This window comes from Colletotrichum acutatum (genome assembly GCF_030867785.1).
Source record: "Colletotrichum acutatum strain CBS 112980 chromosome Unknown BDZ83scaffold_80, whole genome shotgun sequence".
Classification (NCBI taxonomy): domain Eukaryota; kingdom Fungi; phylum Ascomycota; class Sordariomycetes; order Glomerellales; family Glomerellaceae; genus Colletotrichum; species Colletotrichum acutatum.
The window spans coordinates 116388-137918 of NW_026849074.1; the positions used below are offsets into that span (position 1 = coordinate 116388).

Below are 21531 nucleotides of genomic sequence, written 5' to 3' on the forward strand. Positions count from 1 at the left end.
TCCGTGCCTCTCGGAAAGTGTAGTAGTGCCCGGGACTCGCAAAACCATGTCCCTTTCTCCAAGATACGTGATGAGCAATTTGTCCATGTCTGTGAATGCCGTCTCACCAAGTTCAATAATCAAAAACCTCATTCTGAAATGACCGTGTATTCCTCATTCTGCGCAGGTTAAACAAAAAATCTAACTAGTACTGGCTTTGCCCCCCGAGGTTTTGTTTCCCAACGATAACAACGAATTTTGTCCCATGTTTTGGCACCCGTCCCCCTTCCTCCGGGACAGTACTTTCAAGACCGTTGCCACAAAGCTGTCCTCCTCCTACTTCCTGTCCTGGCCTATGTCCGCCCTGATCCAAGTCATTGGTTTTCCCTATTCCACCTTTTCCTCCCCTTGATATCATTGGTATGTCCTCCTCAAAAAATCAAAACTACGACTGCAGATCCAGTCGTTGGGGGTCTCACTATTTAGCTATCTACGATTAAGTTGTGGGGAAGAGCAGGTTAAAAAAAAAAAAGGGAAAAGGAATGGTGGGGCGCTTCAGAAAAACTATAGAGATAAAGAAGATAAAAAAAAACAGAAAGGACTGAACAAGAATCAGAAGAAAACGAAAAGAAGAAGGAGAAGCGAACAAACAGAACGGAACAAAACTTGCCCCCCCCCCCCCATGTTTTCCCCTAATGTCTCTTCCGTTGGGTGTTGATGAAATGATAAAGCTGGGCCATTAAGAAAATCCTGCACTCTTGGTGTCATGTCATGTTTTGCACGCGGCGGAAGGGCCAAGGTGCGAAAACTAAACAGTTGGTATCCTCCTCTTTCGGGGCATAAAACATGGTTGGTCGTGCTCAAATGAATTCAGGAACGTCGGTCAGGAAGCGGAACTCGAGATAGGAAAGGAAAAGGGGTTGAAAAAAGATCAAGTCGTGGATGGTGATAGTGGTGGATATTGTGATGGTGATAAAAAGGTAAAGGTAGTAAGATTGTTTTGGAAAGTCGTCATGACACATTGTCCCTTTTCTCTCTCCGTCATCCGGGGGAAGTAGTTTCGGAGTTTTTCTTTTGTTTGTTTGTTCTTGACTCATCCAAAAAGATTCCAACACCCTTTAGCACCCTCCCAAAATTTTGTCCCATCCTCCAAAGGTATCCCGTGATGCCCAAGTCTATAAAAAGGTAGGTCAGGAAAAGGTTCGTTGTTTTTCGTGACGACGTTTCGGTAGTGTACCACAGGCACGCGCTGCGGCGGGGGTAAGTCTGCGTGACAAAGGAAAAGAATAACAGGAAAAAAAGTGGTATCAGTCGTGTTTGTGTGTTGTTTCTCTGCCATATCAAGACCAAGGAACCGCATCAAATCATGCCAGGCATGCCTTCCATAGGATTGATGACGTTCCTCTGTTGGACTTGGTTCTGTACCATCTGCCCTTGGTTCATCTGAGGCATGGGCGGCGGCACCTGTTGAAGGTGTTGGTGTTGTTGAACCTGATGCTGGTGCTGGTGCTGCTGTTGCATCTGCGCGGGCGTAGGCGTGCTTGTGACGGATGCCGACGAAGTTTGAGGCGTGATTGGAGTCTGCTGCGGCATTGGAGGTGCTTGCTGGGGTTGTTGAGGCTCAACCTTTGGCTTGGCCATCTGCGATGCTGCAAGGTTGCGGTTGTGATTGCTCTCACGCCGACGCTTTGGCGCATCCTTGATCTTGGGATGGGTGTGACACTACATTACTGTTAGCCTGCTGTGCAACGATAAAAGACCCTTCACGATCGATGCCGTGTCACATACCTTGTACGCGTGCCTGAACCATGTGGTGCCTTTCTTCTTGCTGCTGACGAGCGCAATCCAATCGTTGCAGCTACCGCACAAACCTTCCCATACATCTGGGTTCCCGTCCATTCGTCGCGTCTCTTGAGGCTCTTGGAATGGGTTGCCCGTGGCGGCGCTGATACCGTGAGTGAACGACTTGTCGTACCAGAAGGCCGAGTTCTTCAGCACCAGCCAGCGGCCCGGCTTGCAGATTCCACACCATCCCTCGCGCTTGTTACCGTGACCTCTCACCCATCTCGGCGTGTACAGGTCGCCCTCGAACCGCAACTCTTGCTCGTGGGGAACAAGATCGGGGTCAGACGGGTTCATGTCCTCGGGAGGCGGTGGGATCTGCTCCTCGTGAAGTGAAGCGTAAAGATCGGGCGGGTCGGACAGATCCGTGTAGTGGCTGTGAAGCGAGTGAGGATCGGCGTTGCTCTGGAGCATGCGGAAGAGGCCATGGGACAGAAGCGGCGGCGGGGCCTCAAAGTGATGAGCATCGGGATGGAAGCCATTGGATGGCAATTGCGACGGCAAAAGCATACTGTTCATGCTGTTTCTCTGATACTGCGGCGGGGCGGCCATCATGAAGGGATGCTGCTGGGCGGCCTGGAGATTGGTGAAGTTCAATGGGACCTGCTGGTGCTGGATCGTCGGCGATGAGTGTCTCGAAGACATGCGCTGGTGGGCACCAAATGCATCGTGCCCCTGATGAAACACGAACGGTGTCTGACGTCTGTTCTGTTGAGTTCCGTACGATCCCGTAGACCATCTCTTTGTCGTTCCACGCTCGACGCTGTAGGGAGCAGATCGCATGCCTGGGCGAGGCGAAGGGGAAGCACGACCGCGGCTTTGAGTCCTAACAAGTTCAGATCGGCTTTGGGGAGTCATCCGAGGAGACGCAACCGGGGACAATTGGGTTGACGACATCAATGAGTTGCGGTTAGACGGCGGCGGGTAGTCTGAACTGAATGATGGCGCCTCTGACAAAGCAGCCGAGAAGTCTTCGTACGAAGGCATGTCCGAAAGGGCACCGGACGTAGACATGGTGAAAGATGAGCCTGACATGCGTCGCGGGTTGGGGCCACAGTCAAAGTTGAACGGTTCGTTGTCCTGTTGCTGGTACCTCAGATCAAGCACAGGAATGGCCTCATCGGTGGTGTATGCCTGGCCAATCATCTCCGTATCCAATCCATGGAACTCAAAAGTGTCTTCACACGGCTTTTGTTGCCAGTCTTGTAGAAATGATTAGCAAAAGAGTTAACCTCTGATGAGGTTGACTCACTGTTCTCCATGGTGGTGACGGGGTAGAAGTCTTGTTGATGAACTGATACCGGTCGGGACATGGCATCGCTGGGAGTCTGCTGCATCGGCAGTGGCGAAGAGTCCCACGATGGGAGGGTGCCATAGTCATCGCCCATGCTGTAGGAGAAGCCTTCGTGGATGGTCGCGGGTCTGGGCCTCATGCCTTGAGACGTTGGAGTTGTCCATACACCAGCGGGTGCTCCCACGCCCTCTTGCTTGATGGGCATATCATTACCGTTCATGTTGATGATGGTCGTTGTACGAGGCGGGACGTCTCTTCTGAACTTGTTGTTGGGGTTGAAGGTGAAGGAAGGTGTGTGTATTTGTTGCCGACTAAATTGTACTTGTAAGTCATGTATGCCGGAAGCTGCAGGGACGGGATGGGGCCTACAGCTGTGCCTGACCAGAGTCCATGGTGCTTAGACAGGAACAAGGGAGCGTGCGGTTAATCAATTATCGGGTTGATGCTGAACGGGGACGGTGGGTTGTTAGCATTGATCCTCGGACGAGGGACATCAAGGGTGGCAGTTGTATCTGACGGCAGTCGGGGGTGAGGGGGATCCACACTGCCCACGTATCGACGAGCGCGATCCGGCAGGCCGACAGAGAAGGGCTTCCAGGAACTTACTTGGAAGAATCTGGCGCAGTGGCCAACCTGAGCGGAGAGAGACAAATAATCTCCGGACCCGACGAGTAATGGATGGCGACGTGAGTGGTTATGTTTGTTGGGGCCAGGGGACGCGTAGATTTTTCCTTTCCCTTCTTGGCTCCTTTCTCTTTCTGCTTCCTCTTGCTCCCTTTTCCGGTCTCCTTCCCTCGGGGACGGGTGGACGATGATGAGCGTTAAGGACAGCGGGTCCTCGCGATGAGGCTAGTGGTGGTGTATAGATGGCAGGCGGTAGGGATTCCCGTCCTCAGCTAGACAGCGCTGTTGAGGATCTTTTGTAATAAGAGTTTGTGTCGGGTACTCTGTATTTATATTGTATGTATGTATGCGAACGACCCTCAAAGGCAGTAAAGGAGCGTGGTGAGTTTGCAATAATCGGCAACCTCGTTTGGTGCTTTGATGGCTGAAGGTGTGTGTGTGTGTGTGTGTGTGTGTGTGTGTGTGTTGGAGCACGCAGCTGGCCGTCCTGGTTCCTGGCGGGATGAAGAGAGCCAGCTCCCGGAGAGTAGGTATTATAGATGCGAAGAGGCAGCCCCCTCGAAAAAGGAAAAAAAGTATTATAGGTTACAAGGCTCGAAAAAAGGAGTGACTAGCAGAGAATCAAGGGCAGTGAGGCCTTGGTAAGTGGGACGCGAAAGGAGAGCAAAAAAGAAGACAGGTCGAGGGGCGGTGCAGACGGATCCTGGAGGTATAAAAGAAGTAGTGCGGAAAAAGAAGCATCATCCATGAACGGACCAATAAGTCAGCACGGTCAGGTTCGGAACGTCGGTTGGAGCTAAGCCGGATTTCCCTGATACAAACCTCTTCCTGTCTGTGAACTTGGGGCCAGAGGCAGGTGTGCGAGAATCTGGCTTGGCCTGGCTCAGCAAGAGGACAAGAATTGCAGGGGGGTTCTTATGGTGGTGGACAAGGTAACATCTGTTCGTCGATGTGGATGTGTGGGAGTAAGATGCCGATGAACCAGGGAGCAGCCTACTCCCGACTGCTTTTGGAAGACGGGGACAAGGATCAAACACGCCGACAGGGCTGTACCCAGATGATGGATGTATGCTCATAAACTATGTACATGGCACGAACTCGGGTCTGCGATGAGAGCGTGATGGAAAATATAGTTGAGGAAGAGGCAGAGAGAGGTCCGGATAGAGAGTATAATGAAGGAAGCAGAGGGGAGGAGGCCTGATGGTGGTGTGGAGAGTCCGAGGGACTGAGAGTCGGAGGGGGGTGGAGGACCAAAAAGACAGACAGACAGGAAAGCCGGGAGTGAGCCAGAGAAAGAGAGAGAGAAAAAAAAACAGAGATATGAAGAGTGTGAGTAAAAAGCGTAAGGAATAGCCCATGAACATAGCAAAACTAGCCAGTCAGGAAGAGAGTAGCGATGGGATGGAAAAAAGAGGGTAGACGGTAGGAAAGACATTTGCCATAACGTATGGAGGTTCACTTGCACCTAACCGTGGGCCATGGGATACTTCCTTTCACACTTACTCTGGAGTCTGGCCTGGTTCTCCATCCACCCATCCACCCATTCACTTCCATACGGATACACCTGCAAGACCTTGTCAAGACCCCTCCCCCTTCTAGACCTTTTAGCCCCCCCTCACCTCCCCGTCCCCTCGCCATATTTTGCAGCCCACGGCGGCGGTGCAGCTGTGGGTTTGTAGCAGAGAAATTCGTCGTGACGAAATACAGGACCAAACTTGGACCAAAGGCCATCCACTAGATCGCCCTGTATCGACGATAACCGCACTTGACGTATGAGCTAGAAGGGCACTTTCGGTGGTCTCCGATTAGGGCCGTCAGTTATTCAGGGCTGAGAATTGGCGAGGACCCTAGCGATCCGAAGGAAATAGCTCCCGAGGAGGTGGCTTGTCTCATCCCATACACCCACATGTGGCGACATGGCCCCCAGGGGCCGAGGGGCAGAGGGGCAGAGGGCAGAGCCTAGAAGGAGAGTATCGGGGAGGAGGAAAGTGAGGCAGCGGAATGGATCACGGCTACTGCTAGTGGCTTGCAGCCGGCGGTCGGTACGTTGAACTTGCTGAATGTATGATTAGTGAGAAGTGGGCGCGGAGCCGAAACCACCTGAACTGGGCCTGATCTGGAGCGGGCCTCACCTCAGTCATCGTTATTGGTTTCTTTCCTCGGGAGTTCCAAGTGACCACAGGTAACACTGGACAGTAAGGTATTCTCATGTCCACCCCTTGTCCGTAACTCTACCCTTCTTCCCTCGTCTCTTTTAGCGGACAAGTTTTGCGTTGCGTTCCAACCTTTCGCAGCGGAAACCATGGAAAAGGCAGGGTTCACGGACGAACCTCAGTCCAGTATCGGAATGATACGATACGACTTGGTCTGGAGTGTCAGTAGGCCGAGTACGGCACGTCTGCAAGGTAAATCCGCCGCGGTACAAGGCCCAGTCCCTCATCCCGTCCCAGGCCAATGGGGCATGGGGGCCATGGGGAGGGGCCTCGGGCAGAGACTGCAGAGCGACTGGTGTGGAAACCTGAGATTTTACCCATGAGTACCTGGGGCCAATCAAGCTCGGGTATGAAGATCATGAACGAGAGTGTTTGGCAGGAGAAGCAAGAGAATCCTGACGTCGGGCTCTTGTTTTGGCAGCGAGTGCGGTGCAGGGATCATGCCTGTTACTGTTTTGTCAAATCCCTGGTTCCCCACATGATGAACCTGGCATCCTATCCTTTCCAGCAGATCCGCTCTCGGGCTTCTTTTTTCTTGTTCGGCCGTTGTGCCAATGGCGAGAACAGGAGCGGCAGGCATAAAGTAGCACAGATGGAGGTACGTGCTCCTGGGTCGATGCGTACAGAAATGTCAGTTTTCAGATAGGCTGATGGCTCGGTGACGGAGGCAGCGGCGGCTGAGGAGGAGGAGAGATTGCCTTCGATCGCAGCTTGATTTAGCTAGCTGAGCTTGAGCTAAGGTAGCTTGGCTAGCTGCAGCATGCAGAGCACACACGGCTGGAGATCGGAGAAAATGCGTGAAAGGTTGCGGCGAGTGGATGACAGTTTGTTCGTCTCTCCATATGTCTTCTGTCTGTCTACGGAGTACAATCTGTCTGGCTGCGTTCCGGGAGGGCTGCAGGGGATTCAGGAGCGGAGGGTTGCCGAGAGGAGGGAGCCTCGGGACCATGTGGATGAGGGGGTCAGACGAAGAAGTTCCAGTCGCAGCTCCAGTTCCAGTTCCATTTCCAGTTTCCAGGCCAGTCCATTTGTTGATATCCTGAGGCGATCCATCGAAGAAATGGAATCTTCGGGCTGTCTGCCTAGGATAGCGAGTGGATTCAGATGTTTTGGACATGGTCGAGTGAGAGGAGTCAATCGCAGTTGCTGAGCAGCAGCAGTGACTGTGAGCACGAGCCGAACATGGAGAATGTCCACGCGACAGGCATCGCGTCTCCAAAATGGACGACACGATGCCGCACAGAAACCTTCTTGTGCCTAGGATGCAAAGGAGAGACAGAGACCAGATCACGCGGATATTACCAGACCAGAGACGCATCTCGAAAAGGGGGGAAGAGGTCATAGGTAGGCGTGCCCGTATTCAACAATTAAGGAGGGTATATGAGTGCGCCATGATGAAGCTGGGACGTCTTCAACATCGTTGACATTGTTGGTGGGCAGACGTTGTCGTGGTGGTGGTGGTAATGATGGTGATGGTGAGGGTGATGGTGAGGGTGATGGTTGCTGTTGCTGCCGTTGCTGGTGGTGGCACGGAGCAAGCACGTTTGAAGTTGACTTTGAGCTGCCCGGCGGCGCAATATGATTTGTCGCTGAGGTAAGCATCTGCAGGGGGTAGTCGAGGGGGGGTGGGAGGGGGTGCTGCACTGCAGCCTGCGGGTGTGTGGGTTGGTTGGTCTTGGCCTTGGTTTCTTCCTGTCCCGTTGTTCCGTTCCTGACGACAGTACGTACCCCTTGGGCTCGTCCTCTCTCTCTGCCTCTCTGTCTCTTGTGCGGCGTGCCGCGTGCCTCGTCAGACTCGATGATGGATGCACCAGTGTGTGGATGATTGTGTGTGTGGTGTCCTGCTGTAGTGCATGGTGCGGCGTGCCTTGCAGACTGCAGTGTTGGCACGTCGTCTACCTGCGAATATCCGTACTCTGCGCGTACTGAAGTTGTTCGTCCATAGCTCGTAGGTGCCTATCGTTCCATCCATCTATACTTTTCTTGAGTCTGAAAGTTACGAACGGATGGATGATGCGGATGATCATGATGGAAGTTCATCATTCTCTCATGCGTTCCATCTCTCAAATCAACTGGCCAAACTTTGCGTCCTATTCGGTGCCGAACACTCTCAACGTTCTCCGGTATCGATCCCGTCTTGTCCTGCGATATGCTCCCACTGGGCCCTCTAGGCCGCCTTCTCATCGTCTATCCAGTTGTTGCCATGCCTTTGATCTCATCCGACTCTCGCCTCGTTCTCACCCTGTAGCGTAGCGTAGCTTCCTCTCCATTCAGCGGGTCACTGGCCATGTCCAGGCGTTGGCAGTGACACATCGCGGTAGAATGAGAACCACGGTACGCCATACGGAAAACCTGTCGGGGACACTATCCTCTGGGCCTCTTGTACAGCGTGTCGAAATCCCACCCACTCGTTGCTGACTCGTGGTCGTGACTCGCTGAATTTGGGTCCAGCCTACTGCAAGTCCACCGGGGACGCGGGGGCTGTGCCAGGGGTTGAGCAGGGGCAGAAGCTGTCTCAGATCTGTCGCAGAACGACGCACCCTTGTCTCGCTTCAGCCCCTCGACTGGGTTGACCGTTGACCGCAGTCCTTCTCTTTGCGAGTCTGTCACTGTCGCCCTCATCCCCGCCGGGACGGCCTGCCTCTCGCATCTTTTGCTTTCTCCGCGCCTTTCGTATGTCGCTGGCCTGCCAGGCCTTCTCTCGACAATCTTGCCAGCTGCTAAAGGCAATCGATCGTGTTGGCTGTGAGGCACACAAACAAACGAAAATGTGCCGTCTCGTCTCGTGCAGTGTCCTGATAAGAGGGTCGCCAGTTTAGAGGTGCTCGAAAACGATGCTAGGCATCTTCGTGCAGCAATATCTCCCATCACCAAGCAAATGTTCTTCCCACATAGATCCGTAGTGCCTTGAACTTTAGTGATCCGTCGCCCGTCACCCCGTCTAAGATCGATCTGCCCAGCATCTGGATGCCCGCCTCGTCCCATTTGCTTCCATACATGGCCGGCTGGCCCTGCATCTGCCACACCACGCCTATAGCAGCTGCTGTCAACTGCTCTGCGGCTTCGTTCTAGCCCCGATCGCTTTCGTTTGCACTTGTACTTCTTTTGCGAAGGCCGTCAATCACCTGTGACACGCCTTGCTTGGTCCCAAATCAGACATGTGCGGCGCCGTCCGTGTGGTTTGTCCCCCATCTACTATTATTTCTTGAAAACTGTCCTCTTTGAGACTCTGCCAATACTTCAGCTTCGACGGAAATCAAATCAAGATGGACTCGAATTCAAATACGCCGCACAGATCATGGCGTTTGGGCTCTTGTATGAGACGTGAGACTTGTCCAGAACTGGTCATCTCAGGACGAAACCCAGTGTGAGCTCGACTGCAGTCGACCTGCTTAGACGTGGCTTTCTGTTCCGCCTGTCGTGACTTGTCCGCTTACTCAACCAATTTTTCTGGGTGCCGCAACCTAAACCTTTTTTTTCCCCTCTGACGTGCTTGCCTGCTGTATCCGTAGAGACAACTTCGGTTTGGCTGTCGCGCCAAGAGGGTTCACCGGGGCTGGCGATCCAACATGCCTGACTACGCGACTGGCTGTTCTTCCCCCTTCCCCTCACATTCAACCCGGGTTGCCATTCATTGACGCGCCTGTTTGTGAGCCGCGCCCACCTCGCCGCCAGCAGCCTGTGATTCGCTCCATCGTCTGCTCTAGTATGCACAGAGAGTTGCCCCTCTAGGCACCCATACTACCGCGATGAGCTGATGTGGATCATGACCATCAGGTTTGACAGCCATGGGTCGGGCTGAAAGCCGGCTGAAGACCAGCGTAAATGGGAAAAGGAACTTCTTGTTCCTGTAACCAAGAATCAGTGAAGAAAAGACCAATCATTCAGCAACTTACAGGCGACTTGGCGGCAATAACACGTGTCACGTTAATGCCTCTGGCCTTTGCTGCTCTATTCGTGTTGTTGGTGGAGAGTCGTTCATCCATATAATGGTCACCCGCTATAGCTCCTTCAACCATGGATGTCCTTGATAGAACCCATAATGCCCTCGCCTAAGACGGTCGCCAGCTCCCGCCATCGCTATCCAGATTGCGGGCGCGACTTGACGCCCGGGGACCGCCATCCGGCACGGATTGTACACGCGTAAAGTGGCTCCCCCCTTCCATCATTCGTCGCTAGGAAGAAGGCCGTGTGCTGTTAAAGCTTGTTGAGCGAATACGTTGGCGACAGTCTACCCGCCGTAAATATTGAGGTGGCGCTAACGACGCACATCGCTTGTCCGTCAAAAACTCTGTCGTAGGGCTCTGTGTGTTGTACAGCGTTAGTGAAACTTAGCGTTCACTTCCTCAGTCAGGCAACGGTCGCGGGTATCCATCTCGACGCCGTGGTACGCCGTAAAGCATCTCGACAAACGACACTTCCGTTAGATCAGACGTGCGAATCTGAGAGCAATCACATACGAGGCCGTCTTTGACAATTTTGTCTGTGCGAAAGTGCAACGTCTCGCGCCGGTGGCCTCCAAGAATCCCCCAGTATCCGCCGTCAGCTTCTACCGAGCCTTCGATGAGTTGTTCTGTGGATCCTCCGGGCTGGCCGCCGACAAGGAGTGGCTGTCTAGCTTGCATAACAACCTCGGACGTTTTGGGAAATTACGCCAACTCTCCAGCCGTGGCCGCTGTCTATAGCTCGGCTCTTATGGAGATCATAGACCAATGATGACGCGACTTTACCCCGCCATCGGTTGCTTGTCGACTGGACTCGATACTGAGAACCGGACATCAGGCGGATCATTGGGAGAGGCTGACAAGATTCCATCTGCAGCCGCAAGGGGAAAAGGGGCGGCGAACAGGGTAGCGATGAACTCTCTCCAGTACGCTATGTTAGTCGGCGTTTTATCAGTCTTATCGATGTGTTTGATGTTTACCATAGCCAGAACGATTCCAGCTCTCTGACGGGATGGCTAGGAAATGACGGGCTCGACAAGGTAGAAGTTCCGGCCGACGTTAGTGTAAGTTTAGCACCAACGATTGCAACGATGGAAATAGAAAGTTGGAGGTGACATAGACTGTGTTAGCCTTCGGTCTTGGACGCGCTGCTGCCACATCGTGACCCGGGCAAGTCTCGGTTTCTCAAAAAGAAAGCAATTAAGACAGAACCGCTTGCAGTGATCAAGGAGACAAAGATGGAATCGCGAAGCCGAAAAAACCTGCGCTACTTAGTCTACTGGTGCGAGGTGTTAGAATGGATCAACCTGGGAAGAAGATGAGTAAGGGTGAGGGGCTTAGAGAGCTAGGCGCCTGATGCCTACGGTTGGAGACTGACAACATATCGCCAGCTGCACCCGGCCAAGATAGCGCAAAATAGCCGATGGCAAGGCTTCGAATCGATTCTCATTGAATCCACAAAGGTGCCCATCCGAAGCTAGAGCTCAAAGTGATGGGCTTGGTATTTGATAGTGTGAAGTTGATTGATACGGTGGCACGGAAAACTCGTGACTGGCTATGCTAGTCTTTGTTGATTCTTCGCCAGACTTCTTGCTCGGCCGCAGCCAGACTGCCACCAGCAGCTTGCGCCCATTTCTTCGCAGTGTCCCATACTCCTTCTTCCGGTTGACTCTGATAGCCTTTCTCTGCCGATGATGCTACGGCAGCTTGGTGAGCAGCTCTTTGATGGCTACTGAATTCAGACGCACTAACGTCTTGCTGGTATCCTGGAGGGTGTTCAAGGCTGAGTGGAGGATCGCCTCCTAGTGGGACAGGTCGCGGCCCAGTCATCTGAGGTCCATTAGTAGTAGACGTGGAAGATCCTCGCAACGCCGCGTGTGACATGGTTGGAGGAGGGATACCCATTTGTGGAGGGTAAGAAACGGTGGCCGTAGTGGCGGGCGTTGGGGCTGGAGGCTGGTAGGTCTGGCCTGCCTTCGGCGGAGGAGGCAGAGTCGATGTGCCCGGGACCGGCACGGGGGCAGCACCTGGTTGGGGCGGCGGAGGACTGACATCATTCGTCTTCTGAGTTGGAGTTGGGCGCGGAGCAGGATATGCTTGTGCGGAAGCTGTCTGGACAGGGAAAGACGGGGCGGCACCAGGCTGTGCCGGCGGGTATGGCTGCTGGCGGGTGGATGATGGTGCGGGTGCGCCGACTTGACTTTGCGATGATTCGGCGACGTTATTGGAATGGTCCTTGGCTTGTGGTTCCTCGGTCTGCGGAGTGGCTCCCGATGCCTTGGAGGCGTTGATCGGAGTGTCCTTGAAGATGGGAATGGCAGGCATGGCTGATGATGATGCTTTTGGCCAAGGTATGAGAGGGGGGACTAAGCTGTGGGGTTTGGGCGCGGGCGAACAGTGGGAAATGTCTAGGCTGTTGGAGAGTTTTAGTTGAAATGGGCGAGATCGCGAGCGTCCTCGGTGAGATGTATCTGAAGTCGGCTCGGAGTCATGAAGCAAACGTGGCACAATGTGTGGTTTCCCATCTGGCAGGCGAAACCTTACGTGACGACGTCATTGCTTGGTGGTTGGGGCGATGTCAGGTGACTCAAGGTGAGCGAGTGCCTACCACTTTAGTAGTCAAATGCCTAGACCTAGAAGGTGAGCACGTAGGTAAGGTACCAGCTGCCTAAGGTAGACCTCATTGCTACCTTGAAAAGAGGAAGGGCGCATCGCCTTGGAAGGAAACAAGGTCGCCATCGTACCTAGGTGAACAAAGAGAAAGATAGACAATGGCCCTCTAGGCACCTTACACTAACGTCGATAGAGGAAGCTGCTGAACGTTGGAATCAAGTCGTAGAACCTGATGCAGCATCGCTTTCCAAAAGTCACATCCTGGTAAAGAAATGCAATTGCAACGCGGAAACTTTCAATAAGTCGAACGGCTCCCGCCAAGGCTTCCAGGAGATGCTGGTATCGAATCGTGTTGTTTGAAATCTTGATTCGGCGGAAGTCGTGTCAAGTTCATCCACTCAGTGATCGCTCATGCAAAACAAGCAACAGTTGAGCTGCAGAGCAGCAAGCAACCAAACATCCAAGGCCGAGTCCGAGCAACCCAGCTCATGACCAGTGGTTTGCTGCTTCTGGAGCCGCAAAATGGTCTGCCACCGCGTGGTGCTTGGACCCCCCTGAGTCGCGGATCTAAGCTTCTTTGGACGAGAGAACGGAATCGTATCGTTGATGACCTGACTTGACCTTAACTGTGCCCAACTGTGCACTCAATGCAAAGATCCCACAAGGATCGCCTAGCGGACGTCGTGCCAATGTGGTCAATAGAGCAGCTTTCACCAGACACACTTCGTGCCGCGCCAAGAAAAGTGGTTATGTCGTAGGGTAGAGTCGAGACGTGACATGCGACGTGTCGGCGGTGTTCTTTTGGGCATACACCGGGCGAAGAAGGCCCGACCTGACGATATTGAGGATATTACATAATATCTAGCATGTCCTCGGACTTTTGTACTTCCGTTCCTGCATGCTTAGCCACAGGTCTCTCACGTTCGTTCGGCGATAGCAATACCAGCCACACTTTTCTGCACGGGCCAGCGGGCTGCCAGGCGCGATGGTTGGCTGCATGTAGGAGGCTGAGAGCTATCCGAACCTTGAGGCTGGCGATTCTAACTGTTCTTCTGCTTGGAAACCCATAACACCAACGCCAGCTCGCTCTCTGGCTTCAATTCCGAGGAGTAAGCCGACATTATGGTAGGAAAAGTCAGCGAGAGGGTTCTCCTTCGGGAGGGTAAGTGAAAGTGGAATCCTTCAGCCTTGAGAGCGGCAAGCTGACCGTGTACCATAGGCCTGGAGAGAACCGACAATGGAATGAAGCAGACCAGCTGGCCAGACGTCACACCGATCAATCAGAAGAACTACTACACGTACGTACTCAACATCAGACTATCTCGCGTTAAATTCATTGTAGCGATGCTGACAATTGTCTGTTCAACAGGGATTATATGAAGCGCGATGACCAGATTCTCGCTTTGCGACTTCAAGGCGATGCCACCCGCGACAGGATCGTTCAAGCTGCTAAGGACAGAGATCGTGCTCTTGCGCAAAGCGGGCGCGCCGAGGTTCCTCTCGTTATACCCGAACTTCAACCTGACGAAGCACCTGCCGATGCGAATGCCGGCCTCGATCCTTCCAAAGTTATCGTCATTCACCCTGGCAGTCAAAACCTCCGAATTGGGTTCGCCAGCGACGCACTTCCAAAGTCCATCCCCATGACACTTGCGACAAAGTTCCCTCAAACCGAGGCGGAGATGCACGAAGCGCTGCCCCGGCGCCAATTCGAAGCAAAGACACAAGACCAACAATATGGCGAGGAGTGGTCAAAGAAGTATACCAAAATGTGCAGCGATCTCAAGTTGGAGATGCGCGCAAACAAGCGCAAGGTTCTACCTAACTCCAAGGAACTTGTCTTGAACTACAACCGCCGGACCGAGCCCGAAATTATTCAAACACACAACGACCCCCTACAAATCGACTGGACCGATATCAACAATCTCGACGACCCCAAATCATCCGCGTCTTGTTTCATCGGACATCAAGCGCAAAGAGTGCCAGACGATTCTCAACCTAAATTCAAGCTCTGGTGGCCCATTCAGCATGGGCACATGAACGAGGATGAGTACCTGAACGCTGAACACATGTTTGACGATCTCGAGACCCTCCTCGACAAGGCAATCAGACAGGAGCTTGGCCTGACCAAGAACAGCACCTGGAGACAGTACAGCTGCGTCTTCGTCATCCCAGACCTCTACGACAAGAAGTATGTGGAGCAGGTGCTTCGATCTTGCATGACATGGTTCGAGTTCAACCGGGTATGTTTCATTCAGGAAGGCATGGCTGCTACGTTCGGTGCGGGCTACACTCAGGCCTGCGTCGTCGATGTTGGTGCACAAAAGACATCCATCACCTGCGTTGAAGATGGCCTTTGTGTCGAAGACTCTCGGATTAACTTGAAGTACGGTGGCTACGATGTGACGGAGACATTTGTCAAGATGCTTCTTTACGACAACTTCCCCTATCAAGACATCAATCTCAGGAGGCGACATGACTTTCTTCTGGCTGAGGAGCTCAAGATGAAGCACTGCACGATGGCGCAAGCGGACATTTCTGTCCAGTTATATCAGTTCCATCTACGAGCTCCAAACCAACCGACGCACAAGTACCAATTCAAGACGTATGATGAGGTCATCCTAGCTCCCATGGGCTTCTATGATCCGGCCATTTTCGATAACAGCACCAAGATAAGAGGTCGGAGGAAGTTGCTTGACCGATCTTACAATGCATACGACGTGGATATCCCCGACGATCCGACATCAGCAGCCCAGTTTGGAATTCTGGCTCTCGTTAAACCATCATTGAATTCTGCGCCTACCAATGGCTTTACCCAATCGCAGAACGATGTATCGACGCCGGTAAAGGAAAGGCTACAACCGTTCGACTTCTTGAAGCGAGGCGAGAACGGCATCAACGGCACTCCATCTGGATCCAATGCTCCATCGCCGGCACCGGAGGGTGTCAGCACGCCTGTGGCAGCTCCCTTCGTGTTTGGCGGAAGCAAGGAGGGCGCCAACGGAGGAAGCCCCGCTCCCCCCGTGAGGAATGGCGGTACGCCGGGCCCGAACGGCACAGCTGTTCCACAGCCGCCCCCGGGCATGTTCGTTGACGCCTCGGCGCGCAGCGCCAAGGCCATAGCAATTGAGCGCGACGGCGTTCTGCCCACTGCACCTTTGGATCTTGCTATTCTGACCAGCATTTACAACGCAGCCAAGGGTGACGACAAGAAGCTGCGTGATTACCTGGGCAGTATCATGGTCATTGGAGGTGGTTCGAAGACGCCCCAGTTCACTGTTGTGCTAGAGGAGAAGCTCAAGGCACGGCGACCTGATCTCTTCGATCGCATTTTGGTCAGTCGAAGTGCCAGGGATATGGATGAGCAGGTTGTGACCTGGAAGGGGGCTAGCGTTTTCGCCAAACTCCCGGCCAACGACTCTTGGGTCACGCCGTTCGAGTTCGAACGACTGGGGGCTCGCGTGCTGCACCACAAGGTGCTCTGGTCATGGTAGATTGGAAGGACAACGGCAAAATATCTCAACGGAGGATGCGATCACGAGAAAGCAACGGAGTCGGGGAATGAACAATGGCACTCGGGAACTGGCATTCATGGAGGCAAAAGTCGTAAGGAACGTCTAGCAGCCACTGGCGTTTGGTGTCAAAACGAAAGACTACTTTCCGGAGTTAAACTTTTGGGGTATTGTGCGAAAATGTATCGAAGTATCCGTAGATTCGAGGCGATTGCCAGTCTCTCTCAATGACTTGATCTGAGTGAGCTACATAAACCTAAATGTAACATGCACTTACTGATCGTAATTGTCAATGTCGGCGGCCACGGGGTCCGCACTGTAGCGGGTGTCCGGCCGTATGTGTACCGGTAATAATGAGGCGGTCATGGCAAGCTTTGTCGTTCTGGAGTGTCATCGAGGGGCTTATGTAAGGCGGCTCGACCGGAGTTTAGAGCAGGGAGCTCAGGTCAATTCAGGTGTATGATGCTCACCCGACGTCCCGCACCGGCACTCACTACCGCAGGTGCGCAGCTACCCACCCACTTCTTACCTTTGGGTACTTCACGTCTCTCCCTTGTGATCAACAACAACAAACAAAACCGCCCGACGTTCCTAGCATCTCCTCCGCCCGCCGCGGGATGTAAGCTTGGAGCTGATCGGTGGTCTGCGGCAAACAACGAGGATCAACTCAATTGCTCGTCGAAACACCACGGCGCTCGACTTTTCCATCATGGCGATTCTCTCCCGATACCTGCCCTTCTCCGAGGCAACTACTACGCTGCAAGCAGTGACATACCTCCTCGGCATATCTCTCTTTTCCATTTCCTTCCTCGTCTTCCTCAACAGCAGCATATCCTTCGTTATTACCGATCTAATTGGCGTCAAGGATGGCGTCGGCGACATTGTCGGCACTCTCGGCTTCGTAGACGAGCTCGTTGCCCTCGTCGCATGTCCGGTCTGGGGTCTCGTCTCGGATCGGCTCGGTGTGAGATGGGTGGCAGTCATCGGGTATGCCGTCATCGGCGCAGCATTGCTTCTTTTCGTCCAGGCGAAGAATGTCTACCCGCAGCTCCTCCTGGCGCGCATCTTCTTCGCCATTGGCGCCACGGCGTCGTAAGTGACAAACAGAGGTCGAGAGCGGGCATTACATGCTAATATACTTCCCTCAGCGCCACCATGGTTACGGCCATCTTGCCCTCGTTGACGGACGATGGCGACAATTCCGACAGCTCCGCAGACGCTGCGAATAAACCGACGCATAACCCCCGCAACAGTGTGGCCATGTCCCTCGAGTCCGACATGACCATTACCCCGGCGCGGTTTCATGGTTTCGGCGGAGACGGACAAACCGCGACAGCGGGTGAGAGAGAAGAGGCAAAGGCTGGAAGGCCATCCTCATTGGCAGGCTACGTTGGGCTATTCACAGGATGCGGCGCGCTGGTTGCGCTTTCTCTGTTCCTCCCGCTTCCCGCCCGATTTGGGGAGATTGACGGCATCACGCCCGCTACGGCTGTCGCCGACAGTTTCTATGTGGTGGGCATTGTGGCGTTTGTGATCTCGGTGTTTGTCTTCTTTGGGTTGAGGAACCTCAAGGGCGAGGAAGGCAAGGGCTGGAGTGTCCTGTTGGGTTTGAAGACGAACTCGGACTCGGAAGACGAGTCTGACGAGAGCGGATCAGATCACCCAACACGGCCGGTACGTTATTTGGTACATGTTCCCGCAGAAATTGCTGACGATTTACAGAAGGTGCTTCCATACTTCCGCCTCCTGCGCGACTCCGTGACTCTCGGTTTCACGGATTCTCAGATCGCTCTGGGATACCTGGGCGGCTTTGTGGCTCGCGCATCCACTGTTGCCATTTCGCTCTTCATCCCCCTTTACATCAACACCTACTATATCAGTAACGGCTTCTGCCAGGGCTCCCCGCATGATCCCTCGCCAGAACTGAAGAAGGAGTGCCGGGCCGCCTATCTCCTCTCGTCAATCCTGACTGGCGTTGCTCAGCTATTTGGTCTCTTCGCCGCGCCTGCGTTCGGATACTTCAACAGAAGACGCGGCCGTATCAACTACCCCATTCTCCTTGCCACCGCTTTCGGTATTATCGGCTACATTATCCTGCCACAGTTGCAGAGCCCAGAATACAAGAACGTCGACGGCCGAGGCGGCAGCCCCGCCATTTTCCTAATTGTAATCCTGATCGGCATCAGCCAGATCGGTGCCATTGTCTGCAGTCTCGGGTTTCTTGGCCGTGGCGTTCTTACTGCAGACATCCCCAAGTCTCAGGTTATCGACACGGTCGAAGACTCGGCAGAAGCCATGGAGACTTCCCCGGAGTCTGCGCCTCTATTACAACACAATGCCAGCGTGGATGCCGTGTCGCGAGTGCGACTCAAGGGCTCCATCGCCGGCATGTACTCCTGGTTTGGAGGAGCAGCTATCTTGCTTCTTACCAAGCTAGGTGGCTACTTATTTGACACGGTGTCCAACGGCGCCCCGTTCTACATGATGGCTTCCTTCAATGCCATCCTCTTCTTTGCCAGTCTGGGCATTGATGCTGCTCGTTTTTACAGGGACAAGCAGTGATGGTATGAATTACGAAATACACGTATTATTACCTTGATGTATCATTATTCTGTCTGTGAACTATCTATTTATTTAAGAAACATACCTTTGCTGTGCTATCGTTTCCCATGAGCCCAACTATGTATCTAAACCTGCTTTTGTACAAATTGCAAATGTTACCTTCCGTTTCCTCGAAACCTGATGTTCTATCGTGCAGCCCGTCTCTCCGCGTCAAAAACTCCTGATTGGACCAAACCGTCTTCGTCTCCAGTCACTGTCTCCTCTACGATAGTTTCGAGACCACTGGCTACGCCGACCTCATCTTTTGCACGCTGTTGCTGCTCCTCTTCAGCGGCCCTCATAGCCTTCCGATCGCTCATCCGGATCCAGGGGCGAGAGCGGCGTTTGGTCCGTTAGAGTCTCTCCCAACCCTCATCTTCCTTCTTGCGGCGCTCCGATTCCGCCAGCTCCGGGGGCTTCGGCGCAACCATGTTGACGACACAGAAGCAACAGAAGCTGTAAATAAGTCTCTTTGCGAGCGAGGGTGGAGGAAACCGAGTGTTGCAGCTTTCCCCGGAACCGCTGCTCCAGAACCACTCGTCCACTCCGGCGGGTCTCTCGTGGTGGTACTCGTGATCTCCCGGAATCAACGGCTTGTATACGAAGTCGGCTGGGGTTTCGTCCATGGGACCTATGTTGTCAGTTGGTCGTTGGCGGGTGGTAGCAGCAGCAGAACCGGATGATGATGATTCTGACTCAGCCTCTGGCGCGGGGTTCCAATTTGGTTCGGCGAGTATCACCGTCGCGCGGCCCTCGTCGCCGCACTCGGAGCAGACGGAATGTGACGGGGATGGCGTGCGACGTCTGAGCTTGTTCGTGACGCGGCGGAGGCGGTGAGTGATGGCGGCAGACTTGCCGGGCTTTTTGCCTGCGTCATGGCGGGCTGGGATGCAGAGTGAGCATCTCTTGCTGACGGTCCAGGGACCTTTGGAGTCGTCGCAGTTGTGGATGTAAGGAGGCGTGTCCATTTCGAGGGGGCCGATACCGTGGTATCAAGGAGGCCTATGTAAGTAAGTATATCCGTCAAAGGCCAGCGAGCCGAGTATATCTTGAGGATGGTAGCCAAGTACAGCGGCTTTTACAGTATCTTGGATGGGGGTTCTCAAGTATTCCTATATATTCATCAATGCTCGCATGGGCCAAGAATTGTCTTCTACAACAAGCCCATCAAAGACGTTAAGGACAAATACATTCTTGAATGTTCGGTAACACAGTCACGGTATTACATACCCCTCTATGTTGAACAGGAACGTCGGTAGGTCAAGTCCTTTGTCTGAGGGCTTTGTGGGTTCTCCATGACTTTCACGAGGGACTGTGGTTTTAGGTCTAGATGTTCTTTCTCGGGATTGTGTGTTGAATGAATGGCACGTCTCTTTATTGTATCAGTAACATTTACCGGCTTGTATTAGAGCTCTATTCTGTCACAAGGTCTTCGCTATGTCGCGTTGTAGATCGCGTACTTTGTAGCATCTTCCTTTCTCTCATACTCTATATTCGAGGAATACAAAACAGAGATGCTGGAAGTTTGAAAAATGGGCTGATTCAGATACACCGTAGTATTGCGTATCTCTTCTCCAACCTTCAAGGAAATAGTAGCTCAGATTTACTTTTTCAGCCAATGCGTGTCGTTGCTACCAATCTTGTTGGTCAAAATTGGATCACGAAGAGCATATTAATAATTTGTTTTATGGATTTCCGAACTCAACACCTCCAGTAGCCTCTGGAGTCTTTTGGCCAATACCCAGACCTTGAGAATGTGACCGAGCCTAGGGATCGCCCGAGGAAAATCTGCCGTAACTTCCATAATCATAAGTAAGGTGTTTTTAAGCCACGCGGATGCCGCATGGGGTTTGTAAGATGTAATGAATTATACATGACATTTCCGTCTCCTAAGGTACTTGATACTCATAAGTCTAGCTGCAGGTGGCCCGAAACGGTGCTTCAACTGTATATTGAATACCCCCGCTTTCTCGGGATGACTGCATGGCACTTGAGACCATAAGCACAGGCTACCTACAGAACATGGCCTTTTCTGCTCATCGTTTTATGCTTTGCTTCGCACCGTGGTGAATACAGGCAAACACTTCCCTCGGCCCAGGGTTTCAGTGTAAGTTCGGGAACGGGTTTGCCACAATTGCCAGGAGCACCAGCATTCCGCCTCGCCGGTAGAGGCAACACCAGACAACAACATTGATTCCTTACTCAACAAAAGTTTCTGCCAACAAGCTTGCCCGTGACTGCCAGTATTAGGAACCTCAGATATCCATATCCAGCATGGTGTATGTTCAGGACGCATCATTGTAAGTCCAGCATGGGTTCAAACCCCAAAGAATCCGATTTTCCGAGTTGGTCGTCTTGAACACAAAAATGCAGGCTGCGGCTCTACTTCTTTGGTGTATAGCGTGATTCCCGAGGTCGTCAATATTCGCAAGTACTTCCTCGTTCGAGAGCTTGGCTTCGTTACCAATCGATCATAGCTTCAACACGTACTGCAAGGAGACGGAACATCCAAGACATCGGAAGGCGTACGGCCAATATGAGTGATGGCCTTATCGCCTGCCAGTATTTCTTGCCCTAAGATCTCTCGGGCTTTATACTCTCGGTCAGGTTGGCAGACATAAACGATGTACAGACTTAACGGCCGATGTTCACAATTCATCTAGCTCCAGGTCCTGAGTTGTCATTTTTGTGGCTTCATTTCCCGCACTGCTAAATAATGATAGCGTGTCGCTCTGGGTTACCTTTTCGTCAGGTCGTAGCGTATTCATGCTAGAACACACAACCGCAAAGCAGTGAGTAGGTGGAGGGCTATACGTATGAGCTGATGCTGGCTTGTTTCTTAATTTTGGGAATAGTTCCACGATTGCTACTCTTGGCGCCGGATGTGATACCCAATTTTTCCATCTACA

General features: G+C 53.0%; 7 protein-coding genes across 7 annotated transcripts; 2 read left to right on the forward strand and 5 right to left on the reverse strand.

The window, feature by feature from the left end:
• Positions 1–1338: 1338 nt before the first annotated feature.
• Positions 1339–3335, reverse strand: BDZ83DRAFT_583186 (uncharacterized protein; the record flags this gene model as incomplete). The annotated part of the gene is made up of 3 exons (XM_060505627.1): positions 1339–1701; positions 1768–3023; positions 3074–3335. The coding sequence occupies 3 exons, from the start codon at positions 3333–3335 to the stop codon at positions 1339–1341; spliced, it is 1881 nt and encodes a 626-aa protein (XP_060362450.1).
• A 2976-nt stretch (positions 3336–6311) lies between these two features.
• On the reverse strand, positions 6312–7516 carry BDZ83DRAFT_428326 (uncharacterized protein). The gene has a single exon (XM_060503028.1). The coding sequence runs from the start codon at positions 7292–7294 to the stop codon at positions 6584–6586; it is 711 nt and encodes a 236-aa protein (XP_060362451.1). The 5' UTR covers positions 7295–7516; the 3' UTR covers positions 6312–6583.
• Positions 7517–8260: 744 nt separating this feature from the next.
• On the reverse strand, positions 8261–9357 carry BDZ83DRAFT_428373 (uncharacterized protein). The gene has a single exon (XM_060503029.1). The coding sequence runs from the start codon at positions 8935–8937 to the stop codon at positions 8317–8319; it is 621 nt and encodes a 206-aa protein (XP_060362452.1). The 5' UTR covers positions 8938–9357; the 3' UTR covers positions 8261–8316.
• Positions 9358–11456: 2099 nt separating this feature from the next.
• Positions 11457–12221, reverse strand: BDZ83DRAFT_653991 (uncharacterized protein; the record flags this gene model as incomplete). Its single annotated transcript, XM_060510680.1, has 1 exon — positions 11457–12221. The coding sequence occupies one exon, from the start codon at positions 12219–12221 to the stop codon at positions 11457–11459; it is 765 nt and encodes a 254-aa protein (XP_060362453.1).
• Positions 12222–13631: 1410 nt separating this feature from the next.
• Positions 13632–16003, forward strand: BDZ83DRAFT_754424 (uncharacterized protein; the record flags this gene model as incomplete). The annotated part of the gene is made up of 3 exons (XM_060514475.1): positions 13632–13671; positions 13729–13807; positions 13879–16003. 3 exons carry the CDS (start codon positions 13632–13634, stop codon positions 16001–16003), a joined length of 2244 nt encoding a protein of 747 aa, XP_060362454.1.
• A 727-nt stretch (positions 16004–16730) lies between these two features.
• Positions 16731–18583, forward strand: BDZ83DRAFT_754425 (major facilitator superfamily transporter; the record flags this gene model as incomplete). Its single annotated transcript, XM_060514476.1, has 3 exons — positions 16731–17113; positions 17170–17695; positions 17744–18583. 3 exons carry the CDS (start codon positions 16731–16733, stop codon positions 18581–18583), a joined length of 1749 nt encoding a protein of 582 aa, XP_060362455.1.
• Positions 18584–18779: 196 nt separating this feature from the next.
• On the reverse strand, positions 18780–19715 carry BDZ83DRAFT_428396 (uncharacterized protein). Its single transcript, XM_060503030.1, has one exon. It carries the CDS (start codon positions 19588–19590, stop codon positions 18976–18978), a length of 615 nt encoding a protein of 204 aa, XP_060362456.1. The 5' UTR covers positions 19591–19715; the 3' UTR covers positions 18780–18975.
• Between the last annotated feature and the right edge of the window lie 1816 nt (positions 19716–21531).